At 43.4% G+C, this 20139-nt stretch overlaps 2 protein-coding genes across 5 annotated transcripts in view; one reads left to right on the top strand and one right to left on the bottom strand.

The window, feature by feature from the left end:
- Positions 1-13275, bottom strand: part of PRKCI (protein kinase C iota) — a 36746-nt gene extending 23471 nt beyond the window's left edge. Inside the window, exons 1-2 of one of the 3 annotated variants that reach the window (XM_083504129.1) lie at positions 13025-13275; positions 12244-12447 (exon numbers count right to left, since the gene is read on the bottom strand). In XM_083504129.1, coding sequence (XP_083360255.1) covers positions 12244-12447; positions 13025-13260 — 440 coding nt within the window. In that variant the 5' untranslated portion in view covers positions 13261-13275. Of the gene's footprint in view, positions 1-12243; positions 12448-12628; positions 12727-13024 lie in introns of those variants that run through there. The other 2 variants (XM_083504131.1, XM_083504130.1) reach the window with 2 other exon arrangements.
- A 1712-nt stretch (positions 13276-14987) lies between these two features.
- Positions 14988-20139, top strand: part of PHC3 (polyhomeotic homolog 3) — a 51977-nt gene continuing 46825 nt past the window's right edge. Inside the window, exons 1-3 of one of the 2 annotated variants that reach the window (XM_083504004.1) lie at positions 14988-15186; positions 18733-18883; positions 19391-19549. In XM_083504004.1, the coding sequence (XP_083360130.1) occupies positions 18755-18883; positions 19391-19549 (288 nt within the window). In that variant the 5' untranslated portion in view covers positions 14988-15186; positions 18733-18754. The remainder of the gene's footprint in view (positions 15187-18732; positions 18884-19390; positions 19550-20139) is intronic. The other variant, XM_083504003.1, reaches the window with a different exon arrangement.

Genomic DNA, 20139 nt, shown 5'->3' with positions numbered 1-20139 from the left:
CTTTAAAATCTTATTATTTATTATTACAATTATCTTTCACCTTTCCTTCAGTGAGCACCCTCTTCATTTTGTCTTCACAACAACCTTGAGACTTAGGTTAAGCTGTCAATTTATGCTAACTTGCACATGTATCAAACCATGGTCTGTTATCTCTGAGCCAAGTCTGGCTATACACCATGATAGGTTTGTGTTGCATTACAATACAGTGGTACCTTGGGTTACATACGCTTCAGGTTACATACACTTCAGGTTACAGACTCCGCTAACCCAGAAATAGTGCTTCAGGTTAAGAACTTTGCTTCAGGATAAGAACAGAAATTGTGCTCCTGCGGCGCGGTGGCAGCAGGAGGCCCTATTAGCTAAAGCATTACACAACTGTTAAATCATTACCAAATGGCCATTTTTAATGCAGAGGTACAACCAGCATAAACCAAGAACTGAATTATTTTTAAGCGGTGAAAACTGTAGTCAACAACTAGCTCATGTTGAGTGAAAGTCAATCACCTGGTGAACTTGTTCATTAATCTGACTATTCCACAGTAATAATTAGCAACAATTTATAATCACATTCAGCTAGAATAACAGTATCAACTTTAGCCCAGTTTAATAGGAATGAGTTACTTGCCATTGCTTTCTCTCCACAGATTGAAACCAAGCCATATACATAACACACAGGTCACCACAGTTCAAGAAACCACAGTCAAAAGACTATGGTTCCACATGAATTAGAAGCATGATGGTAAACACTCCTACTGAGCCAAGAAACACACCAGATTCTGGCTTGTTGAGGTGTATGAATGCAGGCTTGATGTTTTCCCCCTAACAAGCCATGAGCCAGGTTTCAGATGTCACAACAAGTGGGACTCTGGCTTGTTTCTCAGTGGTGCAGCAGCAGCAGCAGCAGATGCAGAAGAGAAGCAGAGTGAGAAATTTTGAGCAGCATACACAAGCATGCTGGTTTAATGTGACATACAAACTGGGCTATTGTGATGTGCTAAAATAGCTAACGCAGTTGGCCATAATAGTAGATTAGAAAGGAGCATTATTGTGTAGCAACAATATACAAATAAACAGCATGTCAGAATTGAATGCATGTAGAATCTTGCAAGGGACGCGGGTGGCGCTGTGGGTTAAACCACAGAGCCTAGGACTTGCCGATCAGAAGGTTGGCGATTCGAATCCTTGTGACAGGGTGAGCTCCCGTTGCTGGGTCCCAACCTAGCAGTTCGAAAGCACATCAAAGTGCAAGTAGATAAACAGGTACCGCTCCAGCGGGAAGGTAAACAGCGTTTCCGTGTGCTGCTCTGCTTTGCCAGAAGCGGCTTAGTCATGCTGGCCACATGACCTGGAAGCTGTACGCCGGCTCCCTCGGCCAATAAAGTGAAATGAGGGCCGCAACCCCAGAGTCGGCCATGACTGGACTTAATGGTCAGGGGTCCCTTTACCTAGAATCTTGCAAAGCACACATTATCTGCTAAACAAGGTGCTGAGGAGAACTGTACAACCTTTTTCTTTGAGGTTTCTCAATGGAATGCTCAACATATATTTGACAAGCATGTTATAAGTATAATTGGTGATAGCCAGACTCTGAACCCCGTGAAATCCATGGACTTCTGTATTTAAGTGCATTGAGCTCAATATGTCTACACAGATTATGACTAATGCTAGTTATCATCCAAGTATTTAACATTGTAGGACTTAAGGTTTAATCCCGATCATTATAGGCCAACCATCTCTGGGGGAAAGATGGCATCTTTTGTTGTGACTAATTCCACAAAAGGTAATTCCAGTTTGTTAACCTATTTATGCAAAGATCATGAACCAACACCCTATGTGACTCATTTTAGCTCCAGACGTACTAATTTGCCATAGACTGCATTTATAGTCCCAGGTGGAAGTTAATAGACTATCTGAAGGAAAGTTTCCCATCTATTAGTGACCTCCGTTACAAAAGTTTTCAATCTGCAAATGACAACATTATACTACTCTTGCCTGACATTTTAAGATCAACAGCATTAAATATCCAACACACAAAACAGACGTCTAAACAGTTTTTAAACAAAGTTTAAAGTGATCTCACTCTAGAGACCCAACAAAATTGTAAAGCACCAAATATATGTGTTTCAGACTAGAAATCGTAGACTTTTATATTCAGTGTGCAGAGTTTCTAAACTTCCTTCCAGTTAAGAATTTCGGGTGAAGATAAAGCCATAGAATCACAGAATTGTAGAGTTGGAAGGGACCATTGGGGTCATCTAGTCCAAGCAGAAAAGTTTTGCCCAATGTGTTGCTTGAACCCATGATCCTGAGATTAAGAGTGTCATGCTCTACCAACTGAGCTATTATCCAATTCTGCCATTTTCCAAATAGAAATAAATAATTTTACAGTGAACGCCACCTTTAAGTACCGTATTTTTCGCTCCATAGGACGCACTTTTTCCCTCCTAAAAAGTAAGGGGAAAAGTCTGTGCGTCTTATGGAGCGAATGTGTGTTCCCTGGAGCCAATGGCTTCCCTGGAGCCACTGGCAGTCATCTTTGAGAATTCCTGGAGATCAGGCGAAGTCCCGGCAGACTGGAGGAGGGCAAATGTTGTCCCTATTTTCAAAAAGGGGAAAAGAGAGGACCCAAATAATTACCGCCCAGTCAGTCTGACATCAATAGCAGGGAAGATTCTGGAACAGATCATTAAGCAAACAGTCTGTGCGCACCTAGAAAGGAATGCTGTGATCACCAATAGTCAGCATGGATTTCTGAAAAATAAGTCATGTCAGACTAACCTGATCTCGTTTTTTGACAGAATTACAAGCCTGGTAGATGAAGGGAACGCAGTGGATGTAGCCTACCTTGATTTCAGCAAGGCATTTGACAAGGTGCCCCATGATATTCTTGTAAAGAAGCTGGTAAAATGCGGTCTTGACTATGCTACCACTCAGTGGATTTGTAACTGGCTGACTGACCGAACCCAAAGGGTGCTCATCAATGGTTCCTCTTCATCCTGGAGAAAAGTGACTAGTGGGGTGCCACAGGGTTCTGTCTTGGGCCCGGTCTTATTCAACATCTTTATCAACGACTTGGATGATGGACTCAAGGGCATCCTGATCAAATTTGCAGATGACACCAAACTGGGAGGGGTGGCTAACACCCCAGAGGACAGGATCACACTTCAAAACGACCTTGACAGATTAGAGAACTGGGCAAAAGCAAACAAGATGAATTTTAACAGGGAGAAATGTAAAGTATTGCACTTGGGCAAAAAAAATGAGAGGCACAAATACAAGATGGGTGACACCTGGCTTGAGAGCAGTACATGTGAAAAGGATCTAGGAGTCTTGGTTGACCACAAACTTGACATGAGCCAACAGTGTGACGCGGCAGCTAAAAAAGCCAATGCAATTCTGGGCTGCATCAATAGGAGTATAGCATCTAGATCAAAGGAAGTAATAGTGCCACTGTATTCTGCTCTGGTCAGACCACACCTGGAGTACTGTGTCCAGTTCTGGGCACCACAATTCAAGAAGGACAAACTGGAACGTGTCCAGAGGAGGGCAACCAAAATGGTCAAAGGCCTGGAAACGATGCCTTATGAGGAACGGCTAAGGGAGCTGGGCATGTTTAGCCTGGAGAAGAGGAGGTTAAGGGGTGATATGATAGCCATGTTCAAATATATAAAAGGATGTCACATAGAGGAGGGAGAAAGGTTGTTTTCTGCTGCTCCAGAGAAGCGGACACGGAGCAATGGATCCAAACTACAAGAAAGAAGATTCCACCTAAACATTAGGAAGAACTTCCTGACAGTAAGAGCTGTTCGACAGTGGAATTTGCTGCCAAGGAGTGTGGTGGAGTCTCCTACTTTGGAGGTCTTTAAGCAGAGGCTTGACAACCATATGTCAGGAGTGCTCTGATGGTGTTTCCTGCTTGGCAGGGGGTTGGACTCGATGGCCCTTGTGGTCTCTTCCAACTCTATGATTCTATGATTCTATGATTCTATGAAATCGCTGTTGTCCTGTGCTCCTGGGCTGCTCTTTGGGGGTGGGGGGAGGAGCCACGGTGCTCTGCCGGCAGCCTCTGCTTTCCCCGAAGTCCCGACAAGGTTTGCAAGCAGCGGGAAGGCTGTGCGCTCCTGGGCTGCTCTTTGGGGGTGGGGGGAGGAGCCACGCGGCTCTACCGGCAGCCTCTGCTTTCCCCTGAAGTCCCGACAAGGTTTGCACGGTTTGCAAGCAGAGGGAAGGCTGTGTGCTGCTGGGGTGCTTTTTGGGGGTGGGGAGCTACACTGCTCTGCCTACAGACTTTGCTTTCCCCTGAAGTCCGGACAAGGTTTGCAAGCAGAGGGAAGGCTGTGTGCTCCTGGGGTGGAGGGTGGGGGTGGGGAGCAGCAAATTGCTGTCTCTCAGTGCCTCCTAATTCAACTGCAAAGGATTGCCTAACTGGATTCTTAGCTCCATTTGAAGTTTAAAAATAGTAAGTTTGGGGATTTCTTCAAGTAGCAGTTTTGGGGAAATAGTCATAAATACATGCAAAGCATCTCTACAAACCAGTAATAGTAATTTCAGCTAAAACTGAGCAGGTATCTGGCTCAGGAACAGTTTAAACTGCACAGCTATAACCAGACATCCTGTGTGTGTGACCATGTTCCTAGTAGCTAATCTTTACTGCTGAAAAGAGGCTCTGATATTCCACTCCAACTCTATAATTCATTATACAAATTCTTACAAGTACAGTCCACCTATACTAAACCAAAAACATTGTGTTCTCTTGGTATTGAATGGAAGCTATTTATCTGCCCTCTTTTCCTCCTCTGTTCTTTGCTCAGTCACTCCATTTTGAATCTTCCTTTCAAAACAACCATGCCTGTTTTGAGAAAACTTCAGAGATTTAGGAACTGGAGCACAATCATTTGATCTTTAGCTTCACAGTATTTTAATATTCTTTTGGAAGCCGCCCAGAGTGGATGGGGAGGCCCAGCCAGATGGGCGGGGTATAAATAATAATATTATTATTATTATTATTATTATTATTATTATTATTATTATTATTATTATTATTATCATCATCATCATCATCATCATCTTTTTGCTGTTCCTCCATAATCCAAGCACTTCTCATTTGCACAGCCCTGGTTTCTCTCCCTGACTATTAATATTCTTGATTAATAACAGTAAAATTCTCAAATTTTAGTTTTTGTGACTGCTGCCAATACTGACTTCCCAGTGATAATGAAAACAGCTACATTATAATGGAATGTGTCCTTTTTCCATTCTCATCATTATATACCATGGCTCGCTTTAAAGCAGCAAAGTGGACAGGAGCCACACATTTTGCTGTTTTAAATAGTTTAGTACAAAATTTGAGTCAGATTTTTTTTCTTGTTTTCCTGCTCTAAAAACTTGGTGCGTCTTTTGGTCAGGAGCGTCCTATGGAGCGAAAAATACGGTATTCCTCTATATTAGGAAGAAGGTCTTGTCTAGAATATTACATTAAAAGTGTAGCTCTAACCACATCTACTAGAAGTCCTATTGAAATCAAAGGACTTTATCCCCAGGTAAGTAGGGTTAAAGTTGCAGGCTGAGCTTAGTGAGCAATGGTGAGAGCATTTTCACAGTAAGAGTCCCTCCTTAGAAAGCCTTTGCCTTTTTTTGTTTGCTCTTCTTGACTTGACATGTTTGCTTACTTAACCTTCCAACTGTTTTAGAAGAAAATGTTTTGACTCTATGGTTAACTAGAAATAAAAACTTTAAAAATATTTCTTTTAAGCCCCTTTTGTTATGAATGAGGCAAATGCAAGTGTTCTTAGTTCTCTAATTCACGAAGAAACAGTATTATTAAAACACTGAAGTTCTGTAGTGATTGTGTGATGTGGTCAAGAAGTGCTTTCCTCTATCTTGTCTGCCAGATAAGGCATACAGTTCCAAGAAAGCTATCTGGGAAAGCCTACTGTGAATACAGAGGCTTAAGTTACCTTAGTGAGAGCCCTAAAAACAGATTCCTACTTAAACTATGATTACAAGGACAGCAACAGGCTTGGTCTTAGAGCTGAAAGGTTAGTTCAGTAAAGCTCTAATAAAGCTAATTTTTATCATCAACAAAAGCAGTACTATAAATTTAAGAGGTCACTAGACTTTTTATTTAAAATATTTATACAGGAATATATCCAACATTAGTTCTACTCATAATAGATCTAAATCAGTCATTGGGTAAAACCCATACACACTGCCTTGCAACCTAAATTCTCAAGGAAGCTAGAGACAGGAGCGCCTTCCACAAATATTTACTTCAGTTACCATAAACTGTATGTTCAGAGACAGAAGAAGGAATGCACATTAACCTTCTTTTAACTAATTAATTTTCATAAATAAAATCTAAACAACTTCCATAACATAATTAATTTTTAATCCCAGTCTGTATCTGTATTGTATTTGAAAGCGATTCATAAATGGAAAGTGAATCATAAATTAAATGAATGAATAACTTATATGCAATTAGAAAACATAAGAACGTTTTTATTTTACCACAAGAAACTTCTTACCTTAAAAACAAAATGTTGAGTATTGTCTTTCATTTCAATACATTTTATCATTTTTACAGCATTCAAATAAAGATTCCAATTAACTTTGAAGTAGCTCTGCTTCGTTATTTCATTACAAAATATGTTCATTTGTCTATAATGCCCAAATCCCCTATCTTAATAAGCTAGTCTTTTACCAATGGAAAAAAATGAGAATTTGAACTGACTAGCACCACACAAAAATAGCTGCAGTAAAATTTTAAGACACCACTTATTTGCACACTCAAGGAACTGGCCCCTCCATATAACATTGGATCAAACATAATTTCCTAATAGAATTTTATATTAACCATGAATTTAATTTTCTCCCAATACTAGACCATTCCCACTATAAATGGTAGTGATCTCCATTTTATATTAAAAAACACACAAGTAGAAGTATAGTTTCTGTCTACCTTATTTATCAATGCTAGAGTTAAGAACCACCTTGTTATAGTTTTATTCCACTTGTTCCTCATCATCAACATCCAGACATGTAAGACAATGAAGCTGAGCCACATCAATGGCCAGCTGATCAGAATAACACACACAACTGGACACAGTCTTGTTCAGTTGAGTATGCAGGTCTGATGCTTTAAGATTTATTTTATTTATTTATTTAAATTATATATTGCCCTTTATCTGAGGATCGCAGGGCAGCTTACAGGATAAAAACACAAAAATACTAGTCCTTTAAAGCAGAAAGCTAGCAAACCACTCACAAATTAAGCAGTAGGATGGCCATTACTATCAATATTTTCTTTGAGAACCTAGCCCTAAGGAAAACAGCACAACTGGAAGACAACAAGGAGAGTGGCAGAAAAACAAAATGGTCATCCTCCAATAATTAGCTAAACGGCTGCTCTTCAGACCGTTTTACGAACCAATTAAATATGTTGTTGATTTAAAAAGTTCATGGTACGACATTCTTTTGATGATCTGTAACGTGGCAAAGATGCCTATTCTTCTGGAGAAAGCTTAAAACTGTGGCTCCAGGTGGCCTCTAAATACTAGGCACAATAGAAATCAAAGGTGAGAAATAAATGGAAATGCTTCTATTTAAATGTAGTGAATAGTAAAAGAACATTTAGCTACTCAAATTCTTTCCCTTGTTTTTCCCATTTCAGTGTCACTCGCCTCCATTCGTCCCATGTTTTGCAATATATAATCACTGGACATGGACTTACTGCTTAGCCTTAGGTTAATAATGCAGAACAAAAATGATCACACTGTTGAGAGCTCTGAGCTTTATCTTTATTTGAATTCCACAGACCTACTAAGCAGCTGGATTTTAATAGTTATCCAAAGTATCCAAGTGTAGGGAATAGAAGCATTAAAAAAAAAAAATCTTAGAGAAAGCCTATTTAACAACTAAGCCTAGTTGACCTGGAACCTGTATCAGGATACACAGAACCAGCTGTGTGATGAAGCCTGATGCTGCCAGGAGACGTTCACAGAATAAAACTTCATCCAGTTACCACTGTCTGAAAAAATGTGATTATTTTTCTCAAAACAGCAGCTGAAAGCAGACATGAGAGTGTTCCATGACGCATACATTTTTCTTCAAAACTGTGAACAGGCAAAACATACCGTATTTTTCGCTCTATAGGACGCACTTTTTCCCCTCCAAAAATGAAGGGGAAATGTGTGCGTCCTATGGCGCGAATGCAGGATCCTCGGCTTCGCCGTGAGGCGCCTGACCTGGAAGCCGGAGGAGGAACAGAAGGGACTCCTCCTGTTCCTTCTCCCGCTTCGCAGCGACGCGCCTTTCCAGCGAAGCCCGAGGAGGCACAGAAGGGTCTCCTTCTGGTCCTTCTCCTGCTTCACAGCGACGCACCTGTCCAGCGAAGCCGGAGGAGGAACAGAAGGGTCTCCTTCTGTTCCTTCTCCAGCTTCGCTGAAGGGCGCTGCCTGCGCCTTCTCCCTCTCTGCGCAGAGAGAGTAGGCGCAGCGCCCCTTCAGCGACGCGCCTGTCCTGGCTTCTGCTTTAGCCCTGCACAGCCTCTTCGGGCAGGGGGAGCCTTCATCCCGCTGCCCTGAAGAGGCTTGGCACAGTTATCCCAGAAGCCAGAACAGCCACACGGTATCCCAGAAGCCAGATCCCTCTTGCTGTTCTGGCTTCTGGGGTTCAGAATAAGTTTTTCTTGTTTTCCGCCTCCCAAAACTAGGTGCGCCCTATGGAGCAAAAAATAAGGTAGTTTTGTGATCCACAGTATCTAGTTGTTTTTTGAAATTAAAAGGGTGTCCCCACTTGTAAAGCAGGGCTGTTATTGTTTATTCTAATCACAAGTATTTTTAAAAAAAACCAGAGTGGCAAGTGTCATCATAGAATACACATTACTGGACTCTCACAATGAGAAATGCCCTTTCTATAAGCTGTTTTGAGTCCCTGTCAGGAAAAAAATGTGGGATAGAAATATTATAATTTTGATGTACAACAAAAACAAATATTTGATGCTTCTCTCTACTCATTTGCCAATTTATTCAATTAATACTGAATGCATTTAATACAGGTACTGGAGTAAAAGGATGCCCATGAACACAAGGACAGCAAAAGGGGGGGAAATCATTCACTACAAAAACACAATTTAGGGAAGGTACTGAAATTGTATTGGCATATTTAAGATGAGGAAATAGTGTTTCATCAGTCTACATAATTAATTAGTAGAACTCCCTAGCCCAAATATTTAATTTAAGTACATTTATATTCTACACATGCCACTTCTAGAAAAATGAAAAAAAACATACAGAGTGGCTTACAGCATTTTAAAAAATAATCAAAAGGTCTCAGAGTCTTGCACTATACATTTGTGTACTTTGGTTTTGCAGAATATGAACGTCACATGGGCTTTACCAATAGCAATTAGTAAATGGATTTGATGAACACAATGAAAGTGAATTTACTGAAACCCATCAGCCCAAACATATACTGTGCTCAGAAAAAGATCCCTCTAATCATCATAATCTGTAAATCAGAAACAGAGGGTGCTTTACTGCAGAACTTGCATGTGGCCAGACAGTTCTGGACTGCTTACGTGGTAAGAGAAAGTATAGCTGGCCCTATAATATGAAAGTAGGAGTAATACAAAGGGTTCATAATTGGAAGGGTCTGTTTCAGTCTTCACCTAGTCCTTTAGATGTTGCTGGCCAACTGTCAGGGATGATAGTCCAACATCATCTTAGAAGGCAGCAGGTTGGGTAAAGCTGGTCTACTTGATCAGCTTCTGAAAACCCTGACAAAAGTAAAATCCTCTTAAAAACAATCTCATCATGTGAGATCTAGCCAGCAAATCATCTTAACTCCTTGTGTCACAATAACTGAAACTTCTGAGTATTAAGTCAAACATTCAAGAATTATCTCAGTTCTCAAAGATTCCTGCATTGCAGGGAGTTGGACCAGATGACCCTTGGGATCTCTTCCAACTCTACAATTCTATGATTCCAAAGTGGGATAGCAACTTCTCTTTAACCAACCACAGATCCCCAAACCCTGCGGTATGCACACCTTTGTTCCACAGCTATGAGAACAATGGCTAAAAATTGAAAGTGAAATCAATACTAGAATCCTTTCTACCTAACCAAAATGTTCTTAAATACTCCGTCTTATTATAAGTATACAAAAATTGACCATATTCAAAAGAAGCAAATTCCTCCTTTTCTATCTTTAGTTCTAGATGCCAGGGAAAGGGAAACAAACCAAACCAGGGAGGAATGCTTCCGTAGCTTCATGCATGCTGCAATCATGTTCTCCAAGTACTCTGTAGTTACACACCACCCACAGAACTAAATCTTTGTCCAAGAACTCAATTCTGTGGTCTTTCTTATACACTGCTACTTACATTATTTTACTGAACCAGTACCTCTACTATTGGCATTGCAAGATATGCTAACAGAAATCTAGCAAAGAAAATCTCAAAAATTCAATTTCAAGAACCAGCTCCTATTCAGATCTATATTAATTTTGATCAGTATTCTCTGGCAAAAGAACCGATTGAAGCTCATCCAGCTTTAAAATAGACCTTATGTTTTATATGCATTTTGTATTGTTGAATTTTAATTGTGTTCTTGTTGAACTGTGAAACTAGTCTGCTATTATATGCCCTGGAAATGATGTAATCTGCACTGCAACTATGGGGTTAAGAGCAGGGCAGATTTTTTTCTTTAAAAACCGAAATACCTATGGATTTCCCTCACACACATTTCCAAGACATGCATCACTTACCTGCAATATATTTTACTGCAGACAAGTGATTACACAGAAAAAGACAACAAAAATGAGGAGGGGGAGAGACTGTATAATACGCTGCCACATCTACCAAGAAAAATCCAAACTATCCACATTCAGCTGGTATGAAGCATAAATAGAGAACCACAATTTACTGCACCATGCATACTACTGGTAATTCAGCTTATACAGTCTAGCTTCGGTCCATATTCCTAAATTTGCTAAATGCCCCTTGTTTTCTGTATTTTCTGAGTTGCCCCTCTATTTCAAAAGATGGCACAGATTCCATCCACTTCCTTAAATACTTTCATGAAGCTCTACACTCCCACAGCTTCAGTGCTTCATTTTTGGAATTCTGATCTCTGCATGCTTCTCTCACCCTATGAGCAATCCTCCTACTCATGGTTTCCCCTCCCCCATAACAATACAGCACTCTCTTGTATCTCACAGATGCATCCTGAGCAGTGAACATGAGACACATCACCTTACTGTAGAATCATTATTTGCTCCCCATGCTAGGCGCAATAAATCTTACCTTTTCCCAACATTCTTCCCCCAGTAATTAAACCCCCAGTGCCCATCCCATAATAACTGTCGCTACAATTTCCATGCCTAGATAATGTGCTGCCACCCAACCTCTCATAGCTACCCAGCAGATAGAAGTCAAGAGTGTGCAAACCCCCTCACATTGGCAGCAACCTGAATCTCATTCCCTACACTTGAAATTTACACCACAGGCCATTTCCCATTCCTACAGACTCTCTTCCCAGGTATCTTAATCTCTGAATCCTCCACCTTGTGAAAGATTTGCCTACCATGTGTGTAGCCCATTTCTTCCCTATCCCTAAAAGGACTCTGCTCCCCCACCTTGCATCTCGCCCCAGCCAAGCTGCTGGATCACAGCTCCCTTCGTCCTCGATCACTAGCCATACTGGCTCTGGATAATGAGAGCTGTACCTGGACAACACCTGGAAATCCAAGGCTGCGGAGGGGACCAAGCATCCAATTTGGTGAAGCATTCAATGTCCAACCGCACTCGGCCATATGTCATCAAGCAGGGCAGGGAGACAACCCTCCTTCCCCGATTCCTCCAGCCCAAGCAACTTGTACGGTGCTTCTGTACAGGAGGGTACCTATGACTGGCAACTTCGCGAAGGTCAGGTCCGACCTTTTCTTCTTTTCTTTCCCCCGAAGCCAGTGGGCTCCGCCTGCATCGTGCGCGAATAAAACCCCACGAATTAAACTGAGTGTGTGAACAAGAGCTGCTTCGCTCCTGAACCGACAGCTGATCTAGATGACTGAATGATTTCTCGTTAGGGAGGGCGGCGCGCCTCTGCCACTCCATTCGCCTTATCCTCCCCACAACCCCAGTATAACGCCCTAACCCCCCCCAACCGCCCCACACATTACTCAGTCTATAGACTCGTCGGTCTCCCCCCCCGCCCCCAACCGCTTTCCTCCAAGCCAATTACTCACCCCTTGTAAAAAGCCTTGACGCGGACTTGGTGGGCGCTGTCCCCGCCGGGGCCACCGAGACCCCCGGAGCCGCCCCCGCCGCCCAGGCCCGGGAGAGACATGCTGTTCCCGCCGCCGCTGTTGCTGCCGCTCTCGCGCTGAGTCGGCATCGCCCCCTCGCCTTGCCCGGCCCCGCCCGCCGGCTCTGCCAGCCCCACCCCGGAGCTGCGGAAGGCAGAGGAAGAAATGAGGGGGAAGAGCGGGAGGAGGAGAAGAAAAAGAAGAAGAGGAGAGGAGGAGGAGGGAGCGAGCTGCGCGCACCCGCCGCCGCCTCACAACTCTTCCCTTTCCCGCCCGCCCCCCGTCAGCCAGCCGCCGCTCCCTCCCTCGAGCCGCTCCAACGTACGCTCGGCTCGAGCCGCCTCAGCGCGCGTGCGCGAGGTAGAAGGTTCCGTTCCTACTCCATACTTCCCATCCTCCTCCCAGAACGCGCCGAGCAACCCGAGCGGAAGCGACCCGAAGGAATTGTGGGATAAACTATTTCTCAAGACTTAAGGGGGGGTGGAGAGGGACGACGCCATCTCTTGCGCGCTAGGGGACACCGCGGATAGGTCTGTGCGTAAACGGATGCCATTCATTTCCAGAGGCTGAGAGTCTGGGGACAGGCTCGTTGTCTGGCCTGGCCTCGACCCCGGCTTCTTTTGTGCCTAAGCGAATGGGTTGTACCACCATGCAAGGGCATTAAATACTGGGCAAAAGGCAGGTAAACGCTGCAGAGTCGGACCTCAACTCCGACACTCGCCATATGAAACCAAAACTTCCGCAGAGCCTCGTTATAGGTTGGTACCGTCCATAGCATCCGGTGGGCACTTCCGAGTGGTAGGGATACCTGCGCCGCGGAGAATTTTGGGTAATGGAGTTTCCAAATGCAGCTGGCGGGTGGCGCTGTGCAAGCGCCAGGTGTTTTGTGGTGCCTGCGCGTTCTGACACTTGCGCCGATTTTACGGCTTGGTGGAGATTTATGACGCTGCGATGCATGAGGACACCAAGCAGGGTTATAAACATTTACAAGTATGTGCACAAACGCGTTTAGGCTTGTTTGAGGATTAGGGTTTTGTCTTTACCTGGACTGGAAATGTCAGCAGTGCACTTGGGATGAATGAGAAACTGAACTATTAGAGCTCGTTTACAGTAGAAAGCTCTGAGCATTTGATCTTTGGACTTCCTTTCTTTTGGATGAAAAAAAAAATGTCAGTAAATGAACCACATACTATTCCCACTTCAGATCACAAGAAGCAAAACAGTATTTTCCTGGTAGTCCCATTGAACATACAGATTTACTCCTTTGACTGATTAACATTCTATGGCCTTTTAAATGTGTTTGTGGGAGGGGGGTTATGGGTTTTTATTTTATGTATTTTGTGTTTTCATTTTATATTATGTGTACATCCATGTGATCTTTGGATGGAAGGCGATATACAAATTTAATAAACAAATACAAATTAAAAAATAGAAAACATGAAGTGAATTGCACTTGCTAATCACACAAAAAGGAGCTTATGTTATATTGCTGCAAGTCGGGTTTAGAGAACCTCTGGCCCTCCAGATGTTACTGAAGGGCAACTCCATCAGCTCCAACACGTCTCCAACACACCAATGGCCAGGGATGATGGGAGTTGTAGTTCATCAACATCTGAAAGACCAAAGGCTTCCCACACCCGCTCAGCCTACCTTAGCTTGAGGACTTTTGCATGAACAGGTAGCACATTTGAGATCACTGACAACCCGTTTTTTAACATCTCAGCTGCTTTTGCAGCTAGCAGCGATCATACTGCATACATTAAGAGCATCTGCTGCATTATAGACTTTTCAGTTAGCCCAACTAAACATGTGACTATTATGAAAGTATTTCAATTAATGCTTAGAATATATATATGAACCACACTAGGCAGCCAGATGCCTCAAGGGAAACTCACAAGCAGGGGTACAAGGGCACACAGTTCGTTTCATTAGCCTGCTGCGAGTTTTAATATTATGTGTTCTCTTATGCATGTCTACTCGGAAGCAAATCCTATTTAGTGAGACTTTCACACAAGGCAAGTATGTACAGGATTGCAGCCCCGTCTAGAGCAAGGGAGCAAAAGCCAGTGTGGTGTAGTAGTTAAGAGCTTGTAGGCTTGTAATCTGGGGAACCAGGTTCGCGTCTCCGCTCCTCCACATGCAGCAGCTGGGTGACCTTGGGCTAGTCACACTTCTCTGAAGTCTCTCAGCCCCACTCACCTCACAGAGTGTTTGTTGTGGGGGAGGAAGGGAAAGGAGATTGTGAGCCGCTTTGAGACTCCTTAGGGTAGTGATAAAGTGGGATATCAAATCCAAACTCTTTTTCGTCGTCTTCATCTTCTTCTCAGTCCACAACCTCATACTAGTTTTTAAAAGCCTCTTCCCCTTGCACACTGCAACCCTGCACCCGCTTACCTGAAATCAATAGGACATACCTCCGAGTAGACATGTACAGCGTTCGCTGTTAGACATCCCTTTCCCTAAACTAAACAAAAACACACACCTCCGAATGCTTTTGCCTCCCCGCAACCCGCACCGCCGCCTTAAACAACTGTATACCCAGCATATGTCTACACAAAGAGGCTCGCGCTTCAAAAGCGACGGCCGAAGCGGCGCCGAAAGAACCCTCGCGCGACCCATCCCTACGCCGCGACCTTTTGGCGCGAGCCGAGTCCGGCCTCCCGGCCGAGGGGCGCATGCGCGGTACCTCCCTGTGAGGGAGGCGAGAACATGGCGGAAGCGGTGTGAAGGGTCTGTACGCCAAGCGGGCGCGTCTTCTCGCGGGCGGGCGGCGCTGTGCGCGGGGAAAGGAGAGGCCTGCTGAGGGGCTGCTGCTGCTGCGCGGCGACTGTTGGCTCCGGGGCCCGCGGGTGGCGGCCCCAGCCTCCCCTTGGGCTTTGTCAGGTAGGGAGTGGGGAAGGTCCTGGGCCCAGACACCGGTTTCTCCCGGCGCTGCCTCGCTCTGAGGGCAGGCAGCGAAGACCGAGGGCTGCCTCGACTGGACGACCCCTGGAGTGCCCTGGCCCAGCCCAAGGACGGGAGGGGAGCGGGAGGCTGGGCCCTGCTGGCTGGCTGGAAGCTGGTGCTCCCTTCAGTTCTATATTCATCTTTCCGTATATCTATCCGTGTCTACGCATTTTCCTGCGGCGTGTGTTAGTGGTTAGGGCAGAGCGGCTTCTCCCTCTGCAAAATGGATGGAAAACTCTTGGCAGGTGGAAATCCAACAGGTGCGGATTGCACCAAGCTCGGCCCCTCTTGCTCTGGGGAAAAGCTGCCGCTGTTGGAATAGCTCAGTCGGTAGAACATAAGGGTCTTGGGTTCGGGTCCCACTTTGGCCAAAATATTCTTGCATTTCAGGAGGTGGGACTAGGTATCGGGGTCCCTTCCAGCTCTGTGATTCTGCAGGCTGTGCGTTTTTATTTATTTAAATTATTCACGTCCCACCCCCAATCATCCCAAGCGACATGCGGGAGGTGCTGGTGTCCTGACGGAGCTACGAAACAGGAAGTCTCTTAAGTTGACTCTTGCCTTTTCCATGAACTCGCAGTAGGTGCCCTTAGGGAAGCCGCTCTTATCTCGGCCACCTCACCTGCTATGTGGGGGTATAATAATACTGACAGCGTTTGTTATTTTTGCAAGGGTTAGCACTTAATTATTCACGTGGAGTGCTTTGAACACTTGAAGGTGCTATCCAAATGTTAAGTTTTGTTACGTTAAACAAGATAAAACCATATTTGGAAAACAATAAAACAAATATGCATCAAAAAGTTTAATTCACCATTAAACATCATTATTGCTGTGTACAAACAAGCAGCAGCCAAATTCCACTAGGATGCAAGTTTTGCATCCCCTCCAGAATGAGAGGAGAGCGGCTTTTGCCTTTGTTAGGGAGACCATTCCACAGCCTTAAGACAATTGCAGAAAAAATGGTCCCACTCTTTGAAGCTGAAGTTTTCATCTTGTATACAATATGTCTTGCATTCCCGTATTTATCAGAAGGTATGCTACAGACCTCCTGAGCCAACTGTAGCTTCTGAGTCAGCTTCAACCCTAACCCACATAAAACAAAATTGTGGAACAGTGCTCTGAAAACAAGTCAGAGCCTGATAATATACTTTTGGCCATTACCACCGCTGTGTCCTGATCCAAAGGTACCCCTCTGGTCAGATGGAGAGATTACCAGCCCATCTATCACATGCATAACACATTCCTTTTTAGAGCAGTAAGATTACCCAGAAGCATCACTTCCATCTTATCCGGATTCAGCATCAGCTTGTTTAGCCTCATTCACTCAGTTACAGCCTTTGGTTATAGAGTCTCTGGAAAAACAAATGCACAAAACCCAGGTTCAGAAGGCCACAGTGTATTGCCCATCCTTCCTCAAAGGGCGGTCCTGAGGTGAACACCTTTCTGAGCTCCTTGAGAAGAAGGACAGATTTATAAACAACCTTGGACCAGTGTTTCCATATATGCTGATGCTTAATGCAAGAAGACAATGTATAGATTTTTAAAGAAATGAGCAGACTGGTAGTTGCTGGTGTGTAGAGAATAATATATAATGTATATGTTTATATCTAGTAAGAAACTGCTTTCTTGGCTTAGTAGAATAAAATTTGAAATGTTAATAGAAGTGTAGGAATTCTGTAGTTTTCTGTTTTTCTGTATGCAGGACTTAGATAAGCATAAGATACCAAAGAGGTGCAAACTGGAAAATTGTGTTATCTAGACAGAGTCGGAATTTATAAATTGAAAATCGGAATTTTCAGCTATATTTCATAGACTATGCTAGCCAGCAGGTCCCATCAAAGTGATTGGCTTGTGCTGCTTGGTATCCTTTTATGAACAGTTAGGGTTGCTGCTCATGTTATACCTCTTACTTTTCAAGTATATAAAATCTGTAGCGTGGATACATCAGATAGGTGGTTTAGAATACACGTATGATACAGGCACATCTGTCAGCTTGGATTAACTGGAGCTCCTGGTTGGGTGTACGTTCTGAGGTGTATCTGAGTTACTCGCTGAGATGTGTTAAATGATCTATATTCTTTCACATGGTGTATTGCACAGGTGTGCCAGCACCAAAGGCACTCTTGCACTCATGCAGCACACAGACATACTTGCCACACATACAGCACTAACAGCATTCACCATATATGCAAGTACACAGTACTGTCTATTTCACAGCACACTACACACATTCTCTCTCTCTCTCTCTCTCTCTCTCTCTCTCACACACACACACACACGCGCGCGCACACACACACACACTCATCCCCATCATAGTGCTAGACTGAAAGGAGAAATTTAAATGTCTCCTCTAAATCCAGCACTACAATGGGGTGATTCATCCAGCATATGCTTTATCATATTTTCCCCTCTAAGGCAATATGATTTTTTAAAAGGTCAATCCATATCAAAGAGTGTATTGCATTCACCAAAGGCCATAACAATTTCATTACAGTTTGCCAAACTGCAAATCATAACATACAGCATACAGCAGTTGCATAATGCAATGCATCAGTGATTTAAAGAAAGGGAGTAAGAATTCTTAAGTATCATCTGCTAGCTTATACTAAGTTTAACTTCCATTACACCTCTGAATCTCCAGTGCAATTTATTTCAATATTGTCTACCTCTCTTTTTCCAATCTTTCAGCTAGAGCAGAAAGCGCCTCTTTATGTGTCACAGATCTGTTAGCGTCATACAAAAGAAAGCAAACCATTTCTGCCATAGTAAGCCTGCTTCCATGAATTAGCAAAGGTTTCAGGAATTGATATCTTGGATCCCAATATAAAGGGCAGATTAACAACCTTATTGTAGTGGCTATCCAAGACTGCTGTGGGCATCACTTCATATCTGAGCTCCATAAAGGCATTTCTTAAGACAGCAGGCATGAGTTTGGTCAAATAAAATGCTCTTAAATGCTCCACTTTCAGAAATTGGAACCATGGCGAGAATCTAGAATTCCCAATCAAGTGCAAATCCTTTCTGGATTTTTAAAAAAGGTTTCGAGGTAGTCTAGGCTCAGAAGAACTGGAATAGTTCTTTATTTGTTACTTTTTGGGTGTACAGTGCAAATTAATAAGGCAACTTCACTTTGTTTCTTTAATATTATGACTCTGAAATAAACTTACTCAGTAATTGCTAGTTTGAATAGCTTACTCTGGTAACACCCTCTCTCAGTCTTCAAATGGGTGTGATTTCCTTCCTGAAGAATTAGCCACAGCAGTCTTTTGAGGCAAGCCATTTTCTTGTTCTGCAAATGCAGAGCTGCAAGTGAGCGATTGTAACTTGCATTCTTGGATGACCCACGATTTGAACTTGCATTTCGCAGGGCAATGCCCAGCAGGCTTTCTTATTCAAATCACACCAGCATCTATGTTCCTCTCTGGTTTCCAAACACTAGGATGTTGCTTACATTGGTTCTTCTTTCGTTTTTTTCCTTACCAGGTGGAAGAATAATTTCACAGCTATGGAGAATGAACCGAGCACAACAACATGTTCAACATGCACAACTACTATCACCACCACATCCTCCCCTTCCCGTACTCAGCCACCTCAAATATCTGTCTATAGTGGTGCAGATCGACATGCTGTGCAGGTATTTTGTAGTTGAGAATAATAATAGTATAAATAGGGAGGATTCAAAAGCACTGACAAGCAATGGTGATTTCTGTATATCTGGTGGGGAACTGGATCTGGCTGGCAATCTTTATTTCTCCAACCTGTTGCAGGTGGGTGAGACCTCAGATGATGGTTTTGCCCCATACTTGCAGAGCCCCTTTCAATGTGATCCACAAGATGGTGCTTTGAAAGGGGCTTCCGGCAGCTGACAGTCAACTAAGCCTCTTTCAAAGTGTGAGGGGGCGGGGAGTGGAGAAGGAGGGGAAGTCCTTTTGTGGGAGAAGAAATCAGCTTTTTCGGTAACATCCATAAAGTAATTTATGGCAGTCGTAGTGTATTACTGGTCACTGTTGAGTTGAAATATGTAGATTTTAAATGCATCCTGTATATCTGACCAGCCGCAGGTTCTTGAATGGTTTAATGTGCTAGCATCAGCACGTTTTCTATTTCGGTCCCTGTGATGATGTTACTTTAAAATCCACAGGTTATTCAGCAGGCCTTGCATCGCCCGCCAAGCTCAGCAGCGCAGTATCTTCAGCAGATGTATGCAGCTCAGCAGCAGCATCTCATGTTACAAACAGCTGCTTTGCAACAACAGCATTTAAGTAGCACCCAGTTCCAGAGCCTGGCCAGTGTCCCACAGGTGAGATTGAAATAGAAAATACAGCAACCATCTGGGAATTAAGCTTAAAGTGCCACAAAATGCATTATCAGGATACTGCTTTCGTCTTAATTACAGTTTTTGACAGATTTTTTTTTTACCCCAGGTTTTTTAATCATCAGCGAGAGCTTCGGTTCACAATTTTACCTGGCAGCATGAGGCTCAGCTAGGGAAAAGGGACAGTGTTCTCTCCTTCTAGATCATCATACCGCCAACCAATACCGTGTTGTTGTTTCCAAGGGGATATATTTTAAAAAGACTTTTCAACTTTGCAATTTTATGTTGTAAAGAGGGTATCCGGAACAGAAGACTAAGCTAGTTCAGCAGCTACTTCAAAATAATCAAATTAATATTTGCAAAATCATTTTAACTATATGACTGGTCAGTTTTTAATCAGAGATGTATATTTAATGCGCCAATTTTAGCCTGATATCACATTCTTGGTTGTGACATTCCCATGAATCATGGGTCTCTAACCTTTCTGGGCCTTTGTGAGCATTTGGAAGTGTTGTTGCTCCTCCCAGAAAATGGCTGCCATGGGGCATAGCCCTTCACAAAATTGTAAGAGTCAT

This window comes from Podarcis liolepis, assembly GCF_965112155.1.
Source record: "Podarcis liolepis genome assembly, chromosome: 5".
In the NCBI taxonomy this organism is placed as follows: Eukaryota; Metazoa; Chordata; class Lepidosauria; order Squamata; family Lacertidae; genus Podarcis; species Podarcis liolepis.
Note: the sequence above shows the minus strand (reverse complement) of the source record. Positions and strands in the feature narration are given on the sequence as shown.